General features: G+C 37.7%; 1 protein-coding gene across 1 annotated transcript; it reads right to left on the bottom strand.

The window, feature by feature from the left end:
• Window positions 1-7,236: 7,236 nt before the first annotated feature.
• Window positions 7,237-16,186, bottom strand: kcnj12b (potassium inwardly rectifying channel subfamily J member 12b). The gene is made up of 2 exons (XM_056453230.1): window positions 15,797-16,186; window positions 7,237-9,281 (listed from the first exon to the last, which is right to left on the bottom strand). The coding sequence occupies exon 2, from the start codon at window positions 9,205-9,207 to the stop codon at window positions 7,942-7,944; it is 1,266 nt and encodes a 421-aa protein (XP_056309205.1). The 5' UTR covers window positions 9,208-9,281; window positions 15,797-16,186; the 3' UTR covers window positions 7,237-7,941.
• Between the last annotated feature and the right edge of the window lie 3,170 nt (window positions 16,187-19,356).

Below are 19,356 nucleotides of genomic sequence, written 5' to 3'. Positions count from 1 at the left end.
TGATTAAAACAACTGCTTCAACTGACTTGAGCACAGCAGGATGATTATCACACATGATTATTGCCAACATTTAACCATAAATGAAGAGTGATACAGTGAGTGTGCACGCCAATACTCAAAACATCGGACATAATAGCATCATTGTTTATTAATTTAGTTTGATGCTGGCCAATCAATGAGATTTGTGCTTTTGTTCACATGCCTTGAGCTGCTGAAGTTACAGTAAAGCAAGACTTGCTGGCGCTCAAGTGCAAAACGGTCTAACCACATGAATTGTAAATCAAATAGTATTTGGTGGTGACTTTCATTTCATTTCATTTTCTTTCATGACTTGCAACATGAGAGTGACTTCCTCTTTGCAACTAGCGAGTGTCAGAAGCATAAAATTACACAATGCAACCTTGTGTACCAGGGTATTTCTGTAATTTATTAAGCGCCTTCTAATGTCAGGTAATGATTTTGCACTATCACTGAGTTGATCGCCAGTGACAATGACTTGGGTAGGAATTTTAGAAAAACGTCTTGAAAAACGCTTACAATAAGCATGAGAAATTAACAGTTCAGTGTGCATGTGCCAGTTCAATCACTGAAGGCTGATTTATACTTTCGTCTGACGCTGCGTCGCGGACCTCCGCTGCCTGTGCGCACATCTCACGCAACGAACGAGGCTTTTATACTTGTCGCGTTCACCGTGATATTCTTTAAAACGACAGGGGGCGGTCAAAAGAAACTGACCGTAATGAGAAGTCATATCATTAATATCTTTCAAGATTTTTAAACAAATTATTTGTATTTTTATCATTTATTTTAATGATTATAAAGATGTTTTATAACCATTCAAGATTTTTTTTAACAAACTTTGATGCATCACTTGCTTTTGTTCATACCTCGGACAGTTTTACCTATTAAAGTTAAATATCAATGACAACAAAACATGGATTGCTCTACAAATGGAGATTTAAAAAGTCAGTATTTTTTAGTAAGTGTACTTTTTTGGCTTTTGGTCTTGCCATAATAAAAGCCAAAAAAGTACACTTACTAAAAAATACTCACGTTTTTTATAGATTTAACCCACTCCACATTACTTCACATTACTGTCTGGCTAGTTTGTGTCCTCTGCTTTTTATGCCAAGGCAATAATGGCTCAACATTCCTGACTATCAACAATTAAGCCTAGCAAAACAGGGCATCAGAATATTGTAAACCGATAGGTTCAAATATTCCTTTCCAGTTATCAAAGAAATTATTTTGCTACTTAGCTATTAAATTGTTTTAAATTCAAAATTGTAATATATACAGTACATCACTGTAAAACCTATGACTGGTGGAAAAACATACTCTGTAATTGTGTATCTGGGTCGTTACTTTTGCCATGGCCTCTCTTTTTGGTTTTAACAAACTTATCCCTCAAGTTTTTCTAAACTTTTTTACAAAAATGTTCTTCCTTTCCAGTGCTGTTGCAATTTCTAGCTAAGAATTATGGATGGATGGATCATAAAGATGTACAGTCGTACCTGTTTCAGACAAAATCTCTTTAAAGTGATTCATATTCAACTCAAATGAAATGCTGCGCAAACTGTTCGCTCTAGTCTCAAAAAATTTTGTGCGCTTCGCCAGCTCAAATCATGGCGTGCGCATCCAAAGCGAACCTCCACAAACTCCGCGATGACATCACATTCGCCACGTGCACTCAAGCGAACGCCTTTATAGGTATAAGTCAGTATAAGCTGTTGACTGCAGTTTACACGTTGACCACTGTGTCGCTATTAACAAGGTGTTCTGAATTTTAAATATGTTCCTTTTAATTTTAGATGATAATTCCTTTATTAGGCTATTAGCTCAGACTGATCAACATACACTTCTGGATCTTATTGCTAAAATGTTTTATTGCGTTTCAGAAGAAAAGGCTGAAGTAAGTTTTATATTTGTGTAGTATAGCCAACATTTTCTTCTCAACTGGAAAATTCTAATCTGGTTCCAGATGTTTTAATATAGTTTCAAGCTTTCTTTATTGTTCTTTATTGTTGACTTGTCAGATAAATTGATCAAGCGGATTAGTCCTGGTCTGCCTTTTTAAACGAGCACAGAAAGTGCTACCATTTTTCATAAATCGGCTTGAGAACTTTAAACTGGTATGACCTGTTTTTTCTTCCTGCAGGCCTAAGCTCATTTGCAGTAAAGTGGCTCACAATTTTACATCTGTCTTGCCTTCTTTCCTGAAGAGCTGAAATCATGAGCTGACTCACTTTTTACCCTCGGAAACCCAACTGAAGAGGTTATGAGGACGTGACCTGAAAGCAGCCTTGATGCTGCATAAAATAGTGTGAATAATAACTCCATTTTCATTTCACGACCTGACAGCGGTTAAAACAACAAAGTGTACGGCTCGGGGTCATCTGATGGTTTTGTGATGTAGTTTTGCTGTATTTTTAGAGACTAGATGATCTGAAGGAGATCATCTCATTCCTCCTTGTGATAGAGTTTGACTTTAGCTATAATAATCTACCTTGATGAAACGTTTAATTTATTTAAGTCATCTTATATAATGCCTTCTTCATTTAATCAGGGGCTCTTATTTGCCCCCACAGAGTGGAGTGATGGATGAGGTGAGTGGGTGAACGCCCTCTCCTTTGTTCCTTCTTTGTCTCCGGCTCTCGTTCGCACCTCTCCCATTCTCCCTGCTCTGATTTTCAAAAGGAGGGAGATTGTCGCTATCACTAATTATCATGTAAGATACTCGAGGTGGGTGGTTAGTGTTGGTTTGTTGTCAGTTGCCTGTTGAAATTCGTACAGGCTCTTAGGTAGGTGTGCGAGTGGAAATCTCCTTGCATAATTAAATGGACCTGTCATATTACGTCATATTTATTTTTACCATGTGGAATATATAAAGCATGGATTTGCACTGCAAAATTTATATTTTATCAATCAGTATTTGTTTTATTTACCTGTAGTTTTTTAAAAGGAACTAAATAGTTTGTTTAAAATGTAAAAAACGTTTAACCACATTGTAAAAAAATCCATTAATAAACTATCATTCATTAATTTACCTTCGGCTTAGTCCCTTTATTCATCAGGGGTTGCCACAGTGGAAGGAACCGCCAACTTATCCACAATATGTTTTACTCAGCGGATGCCCTTCCAGCTGCAACCCAATACTAGGAAACACACATACACACCCAGACATACATATACACTACGGGCAATTAAATTGATTCAATTCACCTATCCCGCATGTCTTTGGACTGTGGGGGAAACTGGAGCACCCGGAGAAAACCCACGCCAACACGGGGAGAACTTACAAACTCCACACAGAAATGCCAACTGGCCCAGCCGGTACTCGAACCAGTGACTTTCTTGCTGTGAGGTGACAGCAACAGTGCTAACCACTGAACCACCGTGTCGCCCGTCCATTAATTAACAGCTTACATATTTTTAGAGTTTTTTTTTTATTTATTTACGGTTATGAATTGCATTATTGGAGCTTGATGTCTGCTCTGTCGAATTTTGATGATCTCTGGAGTAAACTCTATTAAAGTAATTATTGGAGTAAACTAGTAATTTAAAACAAAATTTTGTAAAAAACAATATATAATTAATTATGTATTCTAAAAGTCACTTTCTCAAAATTTTCAACATGTGGGCTCTATTTCAACGATGTAAGGGCAAAGTCTAAAGCACATGGTGCAAAAGCATTAAGCGTGTCCGAATCCACTTTTGCTATTTTAAGGACGGAAAAATATGATTTGCGCTGCAGAGCATGGTCTAACAGGGTTGTGCTTATTCTCTTAATGAGTTATGGGTGTGTTTTGAGCATAACGTGTATTAAACCAATCAGAATCTCATCTCCCAGTCCCTTTAAGAGTCAGTTGCATTGCACCATGGCACATTTGCTATTTACTTGGCGGACTTCGTAAATGGAAGAACTGAGCTCTTCACTAGTGAGAAAACAGTTAAACAGATCATCTGCAGCGCGAGGATAAAGAATGAGCCTCCAGCATTTGACCTCGTTACTCTCTCTTTACTTTTACTCTTTACTCCTTTACTTTCGTGGATAAGGAAACGGTGTTATATGCACTCCACTGAAGACATCCATTAGCCTTCATATTTAATTTTGTTTATTAAGCGCAAATATTTGATTCAAAACTATTTCTCAATTCAGTTCTAATTTCCAGCAAACAAATAAATGAACAATAGAAACAAAATGTGGTCAAAAAACTGAGTTATATCTAAACAGATCCTATGGTCCAAAACCCCACAGGTGGACAAATCTAAGCTTGTTTTTTATTAAAACAAAGACAAATATGCATATAATAAATAATACTACTAATATAAATAACATACAAAAGCAAGTTGCCATGAATAAACTGAAAAAGCCCACAGAGGTGAAGAAGGCATGAATTTTATATTTATGTTGAAAAAATTTATAATTTTTTACATATGTTAATCCTTTAACTCTTTTTCATTTGTAAAGATATTTGTGTATTGCTGTACATCCTATGTATATTAAGCAATGTGTAAGCGTTTAAGGCGCATAACTAATGCACTCTGCGCTGGACTTTAGACCTGCTTTCAGCTGATCAATTGCGCAGTCTATTTTAGTTCCTCAAAATAGCAACACGCCAACAATGTGCCTTAACACACCTCCTTTCTAGACCAGCACACCCATGAGTTCACAAAGTGGCGCAAATGGATTTGCTATTTAAACAATGTGGAAACTGGACAATTACGGTTGCGTTGGCCTGAAAATAGCAACACATGGTGGCAAACACGTCTTGCGCCAGGTGTATGAGAGGGCCCCATAAGTTGTCAGAGGAAAGGTCAAGGTCTCATATTGCAGTTCAAAAGCATAAATAAATAGAAAAATAACAAAATACGAAATCAGTGCGATGATGCAAGAACAATAAATGTGCGTAAATATATAATCAATGCTTTTCATGTCAAATTAAACAGTTCAAAGGATTTTTATAAGTACTTTTGTTGAAAATATTAATGAAGAATTTGCAGTGTGCCTTTAATCCAACACTGACTTTAACTCTTTGGCATCTACAATAGAAGTAGCTTTTAGTATTGATCATTTCCTTTGACATTCGCAAGTGGCCAGCTGTTTTGAGGAAAGAAACACCAATAAAGAAAGGTCATATTGAAGGTCATACTTCATAAAGCACACACACACTAGCACAATCTAACTGTTTCTTTAGCACAACATGTAATGCTGTAAATATCTTGGTTTAAAGCTTATAAATCTTGTGAAAGGCTTCAACACATAGAAAACATAGACATTTTAATATAACTAAATCCACTCAGAATGATGTTTCTCTCTGGCTGTTATTGTGAGTGTACAGGTGGTTTTATACAAGGATGCTGTCCTGAGCATGAGTGTGAATGGTGGTACTCTATATTGTGCGAAAATGTTGTTTACTTCTATCCCATCATGCATTCCACTCACCTGCTTGTTTATTTATATACTCACTTTCTAATACTGAATAAATTGTCTCTCCTATTTGCTAGCCTGGGAACCATCTTGCTCATTGTTAGGAGAAACTCAGCATCTATTTAGGTGTTAATTATCTTTCACACACCTCTAAAGTAGTACCTCATTACAGGGTAAAAATAAAACCATCCGACATCACAGTCCTCGCTCTGACGTAGTGGAAAAAATAAATAAAACAGTGGAATATGGAGAGCATGGATAAATGTCTTCAAGTCACTTTATTGCTGTAAATCACACCAAACAAAAAGTGCATCATGTTCTACTCGATATCCAAGCAAAAAAACATACTAGTGGTTGACAACCTATTTTGTGCAAATCTTGTTTACAAGAAGAGAGGTTCAGACAATATGGCACCCAGGCTAGCTTAGTATTGCATAATGATACTACTTAAAGCTATCACTTCAAACTACAGTATGAAACAGATAATCAGATTTCAAGTTTTCCTACAGGAAGGCCTCCGACATCTACAAAAAGCACTTTCTTTTCCTGACCTGCCCTCGACTACAGCATGGCTATAGGACAGTGGGTCAAGGTTTCATATGGCACTTGCATTGCTCTGTATCTATCAGACACTAAAACAAATGACACTAAAGGGCTTTTCACACTTGAAACTGTTAACCCTGGGTCATCCTAAACCCCGGATACACTGAGGCCCCGTTTACACTAATACGTTTTAGTTTTAAAATGGCGTTTTAGAATGAAAACAATCCGCGTCCACACTGGCGTTTCACTCAGCGTTTCTGAACAACTCTCCGTCCACACTACACTGCTGAAAACGTACATCACGTGACCACACACACACTCTGGCATGCACTGTAGCAATGAGATTGGTGCATGTCGGACTGTTCATCAAGGATCTACTGCTGGATCTAATCTCACTATATTTGTTAAACATGATATTTAATTCATCTTGTTGTTTCCATCTAAAGACATATTCCCCGACTTTGGTCTTTTGAATCTATTACTTGTTCTTAGGTAACATGTTTTGGCTGGGCCCAAAGATAAGTTAGGTTAATATATTAATTAATGTAACCACATACACTGATTCTGCACATTGACTGATTGCTTGCATTTATTTCCTATATTGTATAAACTTATTGTAAGTCATACTTTTATAATGGCCATTAGTGATTTTTAAAACTGATATTCATCAAAAGAGAGGGTGTGTTTCGTATTTTCAATGAAAATGAATAGAGGCAGTTATGTTATATAGGCTGTGTTTTGTTATAAATATGCATACACTGAAGATGACAGTCATTTAAATATGTAGCTACACAATGCCTCAACATTTTTGGTGTCTGTAAGTTAATATCAAAATGAAGGCAGTTTCTGTTTTCATTTTATGGTTAAGAAAGTGAATCAACGTAGCCAGGTTGATGTGAATGTCGTCATAAAGTAGCCTACACTGTTCTTTTCGAAGATTCCCCCGACGTGTCTTTTGGAATTTGTTTTCCGTATCAAACTTGTGAAGTCTGAACTTCAGGAAAGGATGCAAGAATGAACTTTGTCTACTTAATATCGAGGAAAAATCTCCAATCAGATTGCGAATGTCTGCAGCCACGCCTCCATTTTCAGATGTCTCCGTTTTCCCCCATTCACACTGACACGGAGCAGCTGCATTTTAAAATGAAAACAGCCTTTTCAGCATTTTCAGAAAGCTCTGTTTTCGATGCTCAAAAACTGGGATCATGTGGACGGAAGGCATAACTTTATGCGTTTTAAAAATAATTCATATTAGTGTAAACGGGGCCTCACACTGCTCATACCAAACCTGTGGTTAACAAATAATCCTGGGTATTCATTAACAAACGATTCACGCTGTACATTAAACTCCAGTTTAACGTTCTTATTTGCATATTTGCAGTGTCACTGTCGCTAGTTGGCTGACCAGCAGGTACTTTTTACACAGCATTTCCACATCTTCTTGTCAGTTATATGTCACCGGGTAGGTCTTTAGTTATTTTAAGCCTTGTGAGATGCGCAAAAGCAAAAAAACAAAGACTAAAGTACAAAATAATGAAAACAAAGAGCAAAGTTTGTCATCTTACCATCTCCTGTTCACAAATTTTCTCACTTTTCTCTCGCTTACTACTGTTTATGGTACATGCTGCGTCTATAACTAACATGACTTGAGCCTTACTAATCAGTTTCTGATCGGCTGTCTGTTGCCAAGAATCCAGCAGCAACAAACAAAAACCACTTCATTTCACAATGAACAAATTTAGCACCGCGATCCAGGATTAACACCTCAAATGTTGTGCTAAACTTCGGAGCAGGGTTTCATAACACTGGTGCTAAAACTGCTTTTAAATTACAGGTGTGAAACATGTCGTTACCCAGGGATAGGGTAGTGTTTAGTAGGACGATGAACCAGGGTTAAGCGCAGTGTGAAAAGCCCTTAAAAGAATAGGCTAAAGAGTCTACAATAAAGCAAAGATTTAGATTTTGGGTCAAATTTCAGACTCTTTGTGATACGACCTCTGATCAAAGTTCAGATTGGCTGAAAGGGTCTCTAGCTCAGTACCCCTCTCACCCCTGTCCTCCTCTGGCTCCTCTTCATCCCTGCTAATAAAAGCTAACTCATTCTCATAGCAGAAGTTGGCACCGGACTCCAAGGATTTGTTGTCTTCCAGGTCTTTGGCGCTGCAGCGTGGAGTCGAGGGAACCTCGTAGGTTTTATGAAAGTGCGAATAGTCCACCTTATACTGGTTACGCTCCTCAAATACCACAGGCTCAAAGCGATGGCCCCATAAGATCTCACTGGACAGGTAGGAGCTGCGCACCTGAGCCGTCATGGCGGTCGCCTCCACCATTCCTTCCAGTATGACAACAATCTCAAAATCAGATGTTTCCAGATCCTGCTGGTTGATTCCAAACAGCGGACTCTCCTCATTTATCTCATGGAGGATGGTGAGGGGAGCAACCAAGAAGATGCGGTCCAGACCTTGGTCGTACCCAACGTTGATGTCAATTTGATCCAAAGGTATGTACTCGCCCTCTTCTGTGATTCGGGGTTTAATAAGTTGCGCCCGCACATGAGCCTCAACAATGTGACTCTTCCTCAAGTTCCCTACCCGCCACATGAGGCACAGCTTCCCATCGCGCATTGAGATGACGGCGTTATGTGAGAACAGTATCGTTTCTGCACGTTTTTTAGGTCGCGCCATTTTGGCCATGATTGCACCAATCATGAAAGAGTCAATAATGCAGCCCACAATGGACTGGAAGACGACCATGAACACCGCTAAAGGACACTCCTCAGTCACGCAGCGAAATCCGTAGCCAATTGTTGTTTGCGTCTCAACTGAGAACAAAAACGCTGCGACAAAGCTGTTGACCTGCATGACGCATGGCGTGAAGTTTTCTTGAGGTTTCTCTAGATCACCATGGACAAGAGCGATAAGCCAGAACGCAAATCCGAACGCTAGCCAGGAGATGACAAATGCGAGGGAGAAAAGTAGAAACATCCAGCGCCAGCGAATGTCCACGCAGGTGGTGAAGATGTCGGCGAGGTATCGCTGGGATTGCTCGTCCATGTGAGCGAAGCTAACGTTGCATTGGCCGGTTTTGTTAACAAAGCGGCTCCGCAGCTTTCGCCGGGTCTGAATCTTGCCATTTCCGAAGCCATTGCCGAGGGCGGGCATGGTGCCGTGGCGGCCCACGTCCTCCTCCGACGATGACACGATGTTGTAGCGGTGTGGCTTGCCCACACTCATGCCACTATGCCTGACTGTGAGCAGTCCGTAAGCAGGAGAGAGTACCAATGCAGCTCTGGATCAGTTCGTGTTGCCTGAGGATGAAGCAAAACATTACATCAGTCATGCAAGCTTTGTTTGACAGACAGTTGTGCTCATGCTTTCACATATCCCTTGCACAATCTGTATGAAAGATGTTAGTGTCCTAAAAAGCCTGCAGGACACATTAAAGTATCATTCACATGTTTTTAAATACTTTTATTTTATAAAGGGCCTGATAACTTTAGACATCCATTTAAAATCGAATAGTCTTGTTAAAAATATAAGAAGGTTAAGCCAAGTCTAAACTGTTTTTGTTTTATTATAAGATTTTTAACATATCAAACAGCAAAATTATACATGCACACAATGATATGCTCTCACTTGTCATATTGCATTACATTGCGGTCACAAGCTTCTTTAACTATATTGAAGCCTGTTGACTAGATATATAATCGATATAAAATTATGGACTTAAAGCCTATGCGATGGCATCATTTGATATAGTTTTGATGGCATAGTTTTGATAGTTTTATTCAAATTAATTATCTTAAATTGGTTTTTAAATGTTTAAATAATCATATTCCAATTGTGTTTTCAGATTTAATCAGCAGGCATCAAACCTCTCACAGAGTCACAAGAACAGCTGCTAATGGTGACTGTCTAGTGCCAAAGTGTAAGACCTCATTTGGTCAATCTGTTTTCTCTGTTAAAGGAACCAGATTGTGGACTGATTTACCTGTTAGCCTAAAATTAGAAAGTAATATAAATATTTTTAGTAGTGTTCTTAAAAAGTGGTTTAAAATAAAACAGCAGTGTTTGCACAAATAGTCTACTATTAGTTTGTTTGATCGTGCCGCCTTTGCTTTTACCTTCAGTAATTTTATGTAAAGAATTATAATGTTGTGTATATGTATCTATTTTATTTTCATTTTGTCAAGCCTCCTGTGGATAGGTGTTGAGAATTAGCAAGTCTGCTAAAACACTTAAACAAATGCATTTGGTTGTCCAGTGTAAATGTGATGTCCATGTCAAATAAATAAATAAATAAAAATTCACAAACAGGGTTAACTTAGGCTGAAAAAAATGATTCATCGAATTTACTAAAAAATTTTAAGGTAAGTGGTTCCAAAAAATTTTTATGCGCTGAATTTAAACAAGCAAATTAAGTTGAACATTACTAAATTGTATTTGATTGTTTAATTTCAGCCCATATAAATTCCTATAAAATCTTTTTCTATAAAATCTTTTTTTTTTTTTAGTGTAGGTCTTATTTAATTTCGTGGATTTAAACAACTTTAAATAGAAATGATTTAGAAGAAAAATACATTTAAAGCCCTGAGTAATTGGAACAAACTACAAAACCAAACAATTCCTACAAAAGAGTCTAAATCAAGTTCTCCTAATTCCTAATTTAGTTAATAATTTTTATAAATATTAATATTTCCACCGGAAAAAGGTGGTTTGCCATCTCCATGTTGGAGGAAAGTCCTTACATCATGTGGAGGAGTTCAAGTATCTTACGGTTTTGTTCATGAGTGAGGGAAGGATGGAACGTGAGATTGACAGGCGGATTGGTGCAGCGGCAGCAGTAATGCGGTCAATGTACCGGTCCGTTGTAGTGAAGAAGGAGCTGAGCCGAAAGGCAAAGCTCTCGATTTACCGGTCAATCTGCGTTCCTACTCTCACCTATGGTCATGAGCTTTAGGTCAGGACCGAAAGGACAAGATCTCGGATACAAGCGGCCGAAATGAGTTTCCTTCGTAGGGTAGCAGGGCGCACTCTTATGGATAGGGTGAGGAGCTCTGACACCCGGGAGGAGCTCGGAGTAGAGCCGCTGCTTCTCCACATCAAGAGAAGTCAGCTGAGGTGGCTCGGGCATCTGTTTCGGATGCCTCCTGGACGCCTACCTAGGGAGGTGTTCCAGGCATGTCCCACCAGAAGGAGGCCTCGGGGAAGACCCCGGACACGCTGGAGGGACTATGTCTCTCGGCTGGCCTGGGAACGTCTCGGGATCCCCCCGGAGGAGCTGGAGGAAGTGTCTGGGGAGAGGGAGGTCTGGGGTTCTCTCCTATGACTGCTGGCCCCGTGACCCGGCCCCGTAAAATCGGCAGAAAATGAATGAATGAATGAATTAATGTTTAAAAATGACTAGAAAACATTGCTTTATATTTACCAGCACAGTAATTTTTATAATAAACTTACTACAGTAAAATCAAAACGATCTAATTTATAACAGAATTACACTAGTTGTTGCTTTGGTTTGGGGCGCATGGTGGCACAGTGAGTAGCACGATCGCCTCACAGCAAGAAGGTCGCTGGTTGGAGTCTCGGCGGGGTCAGTTGGCATTACTGTGTGGAGTTTGCATGTTCACCCCGTGTTCGCGTGGGTTCCCTCCGGGTGCTCCGGTTTCCCCCACAGTCCAAAGACATGCGCTACAGGTGAATTGGGTAGGCTAAATTGTCTGTAGTGTATGAGTGTGTATAGATGTTTCCCAGAGATGGGTTGCGGCTGGAAGGGCATCTGCTGCATGAAAAATGTGCTGGTTAAATTGGCGGTTCATTCCGCTGTGTTAAATGTTTCTCAAAATAAAATATATTGTGTTTAAATGGGGGGAAAGTTCTTTATCTAGACATTTAAAAAGCATATATTTTAGAACAGTAATCACAATACTGTGATATTTTTATCCAAGGTTATCATACTGTCAGAATCTTATACCGGCCCATGCCTAATCAGTACATCCCTAATTAAAGCGCTTCAAAATGTTTAGCTAAAAAAAGGAAACGGGAAACCTGACGGATACAGGCCAAAATAGTGCCAAAAATAAATCTCACAAATCGTCATTGGAGCTAAAAAAGTGTGTTACTCCAATGTGAGCCTGTGTGCGCAAAAGTGCTACTCTGTGAGTGTGAGTGAGGAAGGAGCAGATGTGCAGATCTGTCGTCTGCCTGTTTCACAGCAGATGTAGCTAATTAAAGAAATTTCCCACTTCTCCTGTGAAACTCTGCACCTTTCTGCACAGTGAAGCGCTCAAGTCCACACTCCTCATAGCTGTACTGCAGTGCTTATTGCTATCATTATCATCATCATCATCATGCCAATTTGCTGTTTTTTTTTTTCTTTTGACAGAGCTCTGAGCCGAGAGCTGCCGGTGGGGTCCAGATTTAGGCGTCTAGCCAGTGCCTGAGTCAAGTGATCTGTCTTTCTAATAATAGACGCCTGTCTCAGTGAGTCTACTGCACGCACACACTTACAAGAATCTGCGCTCCAAGACATACTGTACTGACAAGAGACACGTCAAAACACACATGCATGCACACATACACACACACACACACATGGGGCTGGGCAGTGTCAGGTGCTGCTGTGCTGGTGAGTGTGAATAACTAAGAAGCCTCAGAATCAATGAGAGTGATAATGAGAAAAACATATTTCCTTGATGCCTTATGAAGAAAAGCAGGATAGATCTTACAGTACATGGAAATACAAGCATCGCATGAAAAGCTGAAGGGATATAGAGGTTTCCATGGAAACCTGTCTGGTAGAAATTGTGTGTGTGTGTGTAGGTGTGTGTGTGTTTGTTTGAGGGGTGACTGTCGGCTTCATGTGGTGGTATTTTAGTCATCATCCAGGTGGCCAATCACTCAAAATTGACAGAAGAGAGAGACAGTTGAGCACTTAATAAGTTTTTCAGTGATAGCCGTGAGAATAGATTTGCAGTCGAAGGCGTCTTCACTTCTTCCTGATGTGATGTCAGCTAATTCCTATCTAAATGTCAGCAGATCCTGTGACCATTTAGTGGTTTGATAGCAGTACTGCTGGGATGAGGAAAGATGGAGTAATCCGTGTTCTGTGATGGCTGAAGGTCTTACAAATATTGTTTTAAGATTTAAAATTTTGTTAATTCTCAAGAGTTCCCACTTAGATATGCTTGGCATTAATAGTAGGTTTGGCATGCCGCCCCGGGAGAGAACCATGAGCTCGGAGATAATTGAGCCCAAGGCTCCCACCTGGTCAATAAGCATATAAGGAGTCTGAGATCAGGTAGGTCTTGAGAGCTCCCCTTAGAAAAGGGAGGAAAAGGAGGAGATGGGGTGGAGGGGGGGATTGTTCCAAAAGGAAGATAGAGCAGTGGGGGAAAATTGGTCCATTTATTGTAAGCTTGGATCATTCTGATTGGATTATTATTGATCATATCACATGCTCCTCTCAAAATTAGTTTATGAAACTTCACTTAAAATCACTCATTACTGTTATTTGTACTGTTTATGTGTAAAAAGAGTAAAGTTTCTGTTATTATTGTAGCTCATTTTATCAGATCTTTCTCTTTTCTCAGTTTGAAAACACCAATCTACTGAATTTTTTTTTTACGTTTTTCATCATTAGTGAATGCTGAAATGTGTGGTGATATTTTCAATTACAATATAATATCGCATATAAAATAAAACATTATATAAGTTAAAAACTATTTAATCCATTTTCCTTATACATTTAAAATATTATAACTAAGAATGAAATACATTGCAAAGTGATCCTTAAAATCACTGAGATGCATCTTTGCTCTTACAGTTGAAGTCAGCATTATTAGTCCCCCTGTTAATTTTTTCCCCAATTTCTGCTTAACAGATGGTTTGTCAACACATTTCTAAACATAATAGTTTTAATAATTAATTTCTAATAGCGTATTTCTTTTATCTTTGCCATGATGACAGTAAATAATATTTTTCAAGACACTTCTATACAGCTTAAAGTGACATTTAAAGGCTTAACTAGGTTAATTAGGTTAACTAGGCATGTTAGAGTATTTAGGCAAGTTATTGTATAATGATGGTTTGTTCTGTAGACTATTGAAAAAAATACAGCTTGAAGGGGCTAATAATATTGACCTTAAAATGTTTTTTAAAAAATTAAAAACTGCTTTTATTCTAGCCGAAATAAAACAAACAAGACTTTCTCCAGAAGAAAAAATATTATCAGACATACTGTGAAAATTTCCTTGCTCTGTTAAACATCATTTGGGAAATATTCAAAAAAGAAAAGAAATTCAAAGGGGGTTTAATAATTTTGACTTCAACTGCATATAAAATAAAATATTGCTAATTCAAATTATTTATTTGTTTATTGTATGCCTTTTGTATTATTGTATAAGTGTTTTGCACTAAATAAAAAACAAATACTTCATGCCATCAAAAATGCATTATATGTCATCAATTTCTTTTAAATATGAACCATTTTACACTAAAATAAATGTAGAAATCGTCTACTCTGACCTGAAATATGCTCTAAACAAATTAAATTAGATTTAGATCTACCGCAGTGGGTAGCACAATCGCCTCACAGCAAGAAGGTCGCTGGTTCAGGCCTCGGCTGGGTCAGTTGGCATTTCTGTGTGGAGTTTGCATGTTCTCCCCGTGTTCGCGTGCCGGATTCTCCCACAAGTCCAAAGACATGCACTATTGGTGAATTGGGTAAGCTAAATTGGCCGTAGTGCATGTATGTGGATGGGAGTGTATGGATGTTTCCCAGTGATGGGTTGCTGCTGGAAGGGCATCCGCTATGTAAAACATATGCTCAATAAGTTGGTGGTTCATTCCACTGTGGCGACCCCTAATTAATAAAGGGACTAAGCCAAAAAGAAAATGAGTGAAATCAGCTATAATAATAAAAACAGCAATTATAATTAATAATTACATTTTAAATTAGGTGCATTTGCATGAAAATGATACATCTGATGCACTTCTTTGTTGCTTTGCAAATTAATTGTGGGTAAAGATGCTCTTCTGATATGCATAAGATGGTTCTGGGTGTCAGAGGAAGATAACTGTACCCTGTGGTGGTGCTCGACAGAAACTTCATCTGAACAGAACATTCTGTTTTCTTTTTTCTGCTTTCCATGCACACAGAATCAAAAGGGACACACGTCGGTTTAATTCTCAAGCGCATTTAACACATTCCACCCTTCCAACTGCTCCTCCGGTCCCGAAATGGCAAATACGCCGAGGAATCAAAGTGATGACAGATTGTGAGAAGTTTGACAGGCAGTTGACAGACTTCAGATATTCCTCCTCGTCGCTCCTCCCTCCAAACCTTTTCCACAGCCTCTGAAGAGCCGCATCGGTCTCCATTAATAAACTTTATGAACTCTTATCACCCTCGTCATATGCGCCAGCGCTAACCTGAAGTTTGAATTTCTGATTCAGATTTTTCACATTTGGTTTGGTTTGTCACACTGTGTCCGTGCAAAACAGGTGCCCCTGTTTGCACAACCAGGATTTGAATTACCTCTGACCCGTTCTAAATATAGACTTTTCATACGACTTTTAAGATCAGCGACATTTTCCAGCATATTCCAGGAACGCTGCGACAGCCTCTCATTGATTTGATGATACATGGTGAAAATGACAGGGCATGCGGTGTTGATGAGCATCACCTGCGGCAGATGAAACGCTCACAGACATCAAAAAAAAAAAAAACGCCTACAGGTTGCAGAAAATACCTGTAGGACTGTCCTTGTGAGACAGAAACCGATGAACATGCATACTCAACAACACCAAAACACCTTCTGCTTACCTTTTCTCTTCCCCTCGTGTGCATCGAAATACCTAACAACTGAAGTTGAACTAAAGCATTTTTCCGCAGAGTTTCTCACAGCTCCCCCACCAATAACATGCTTCCCTCAGAGGAAGAAAAGGGATCCTGACTGTCCAGCGAGGTCCTCATCTTTAGCGTCGCACACACACAGATGGAAAGGCGCGCACATGTACGCATATATTGGAAGGAGGGTCTTATCTGTGTGCTAACAGGTTCCAGAGATCTTCAGCTCAGTCATGGTCATCCTGAGGCTTATGCATGCATGGCTAGAAATTTCCTAATGTTTCCGTGCAACACCTCGCAAACGATTCTCTCTTTGAACATTTAAAACACTGCTCTCTCTCTCTTCTCTCTCTTCTCTCTCACCCTTGTCTGTTATCTGATCTTTGCTGCAGTTTTTCACACCCGCTCTCTCTCTCTTTCTCTTTCTCTCTCTCTCTCTCTCTCTCTCTCTCTCTCTCTCTCTCTCTCGTTTGCGCTCTCTCTCTCTCTCTCTCTCTCTCTCCCTCTCTGAAGTTGGCATTTGCAGAGACCACAGTCTCACCGATGCTCCCTCAATAGCAGAGCTTTTGAAAAGCAGCTCCAAACCAAAAGAAGTACGTTTTACTGCCTTCCATGTTGGCTGAATACATTGCCGTTTCTGGGAAATTAGCTGTACATGTGTATGATTTTTTGTTGGGGGTTGGGGGTTGCATGCTCTGTTTGAATGAGGTTGGTGTATGTATGTACTTATTATGGTGGGTTATGAGAACAAAAATTTGTGTAATGACATTTATGATCTAGGTATAACAGTGCTGAGGTGGCTTGTGAGGACATGCCCTGTGTCCTTGTAATTCAAATCTGTTACAAATCAGGTAACACTTTATAGTAACCATGTACTATGAATCATTTATTGAGAAATAGCAAATAGTTCATTCGATATCTGTTAAGCTTTAACTCTACATTGACAGATGTTAGTAGGCAGTTTGTAGCCGCAGAGACAAGTGCTCCATTCTTGACTTTTAAGTGCATATATACAGTTGAAGTCAGAATTAGTAAACCCCCAGAATTATTAGTCCCCCTGTTTATGTTTTTTCCCCAATTTCTGTTTACGGAGAGAAGATTTTTTCAACACATTTCTAAACATAATAGTTTTAATAACTGATTTATGTTATCTTTGCCATGATGACAGTAAATAATATTTGACTAGATATTTTTCAAGACACTTCTATACAGCTTAAAGTGACATTTAAAGGCTTAATTAGGTTAATTAGGTTAACTAGGCAGGTTAGGGTAATTAGGCAAATTGTTTTTAAAAAACTTAAAACTGCTTTTATTCTAGCCGAAATAAAACAAATAAGACTTTCTCCAGAAGAAAAAATATTATCAGACATACCGTGAAAATTTCCTTGCTCTGTTTAACATAATTTGGGAAATATGAAAAAAGAAAATGTTTTCATACTTTGTGAATTATTATTTTTTCATTACTAAATTAAGTATTGCATCATTTACTAAGCAGTTATTTGAGAGCAGTTGCTGGTTTTTAAGATCATTCATGAGTAAATAAATGTTTAATAAACTATTCAAATGAACATTTATATATCTTATTATTCAGGCATATATTAATAGTTCATTTGTATGTTAATAAATGCTTTATTAGCTTAACTTTATTCAGTTTTGTGACTAACCTAAAATGAGGACTAATTTTGCTTTATAAATCCCTTATAAATTACAATGAAAGGGTCTTAAGCTTATTAAAGCTCTTAGAGTTATATTCTAAACAGAAAAAAAGAAAATAAACGACAATATTCATTTCAATTCATTTAAAGATACACAAATGAAACAGCATCAAATGAAAAATAAATCTTTGCAATCTTAACTAAAATAAAATCACTGGGCAGTTTAAACATCGCTTAATAACAATGAGATGTATCATAATATATTGTTAAATTATTATATTGTTGTTGTTTTACCCAATTTATGATACATTTTGATGCGCCTATTATTCAGCAATTTTTACATTTTACAGTATTTTACTTTTTAGATCAGACTGCAAATATGTATTGTTCATTTGATACTGAGCCTTTAATTGTCATTTATTAGGGATTCATAAAGCATAAATAGTTGGGATGACGATCATGTGATCGGAAATCGGGCCTGATCACACTGTTTCAGATTTGATCGGAATCGGATGTTAACTTCCAATCATGACTTGAATATATATATATATATATATATATATATATATATATATATATATATATATATATATATATATATATATATATATATATATATATATATTCTCATTACTTTTTAACACATCTGTAGGCACAGAGTTAGACCTCTTTCTCTTGCGGCATGACATCACTTTGTTGCAGAGACACTATTGGTTAAATGCCGGCAAAGTAGAACACAGAAGCAGCTTGAAGCAGAAAGCATGAGTATGTCTGCCGTCTGGAGGTATTATAAATTTGATGACAACAACATTGCCATAACAAAGTATGAGATATGTAAACTTGGGATTGCCTGCCAGGTGTTTTAAGTTGAGGTGTTATTTGTTTTTCATATAACATTATTTTTATATTTACTATTGCACTAAAGTCCAAAAGGAAAGAATTTATGTTTTTTATTACTTGATTGTTCAGGCTACCTCACAGAAGTGCTCTGTTCATTTAACAGAGTTGTTGAATGTTTAAATAAGGTGAATTTTTCGGGTATCGGGTTTCGGTATCGAATCAAATGACTTGGACTCTGACTTGAGAAATTGTCCTCACTTTAGATTAGGTCACAAAACTGGATGAAGTTGAGTTAATAAAGCATTTATTAACATACATAGTAACTATTACTATACGCCTGAATAATAAGATATGAATGCTATGAATCATTTACTAACTCATTCTGAATGATCTTAAAAAAAACAACTACTTTAAAATATAAAAGATTTGTAAAAAATGCAATACTTAATTTAGTTATGAAACGTTAATCAGTAACAAAGTATGAAAGAAATATTATTATATACATTTTAAATGTGCTTATAAGTCAAGAATACAGCATTTGTATGTGCAGTTATAGACTGCTTATTAACGTCTATTAATATAGAGTTAATTCTTAACAAATAATGAATTAACTATTTGCTAATGCTTAATTGATGATTCATAGCATGTAGTGTTACCAAAAATCATACTTATCGTGGTCTTGTCACAAAATTTTGTTTATTAATTTTGTTAGTTGTGTTTATGGAAGGATAAGATGACATAATAAGTGCTTTTGTGGTTTAAAATATATTGTTTTATAGAACAGAACACAATACAGAGTCCTCATAAAGCACCAAAACCAACATGCATGTGTGTGTGTGTCTACCTGGTATTCCTTATGTAGTGTTGATACCAGTGAATTATGACCTTGTGGGGACATTTTGTTTGAAAGTAGCTCATAAATCACAGAATTTCTTTTGAATGTGTACAAATAGTTGAAGTTTTGGGCCAGGGCGATAGAATACGCAGTTTTTACAGTATACAAATCATCACATCTATGGGAAGTGCCCATAAATATTGCTG

This window comes from Danio aesculapii, chromosome 3 (assembly GCF_903798145.1).
Source record: "Danio aesculapii chromosome 3, fDanAes4.1, whole genome shotgun sequence".
Taxonomy (NCBI): Eukaryota; Metazoa; Chordata; class Actinopteri; order Cypriniformes; family Danionidae; genus Danio; species Danio aesculapii.
The sequence above is the reverse complement of the archived record's forward strand: the minus strand, read 5'-3'. Positions and strand labels throughout refer to the sequence as shown.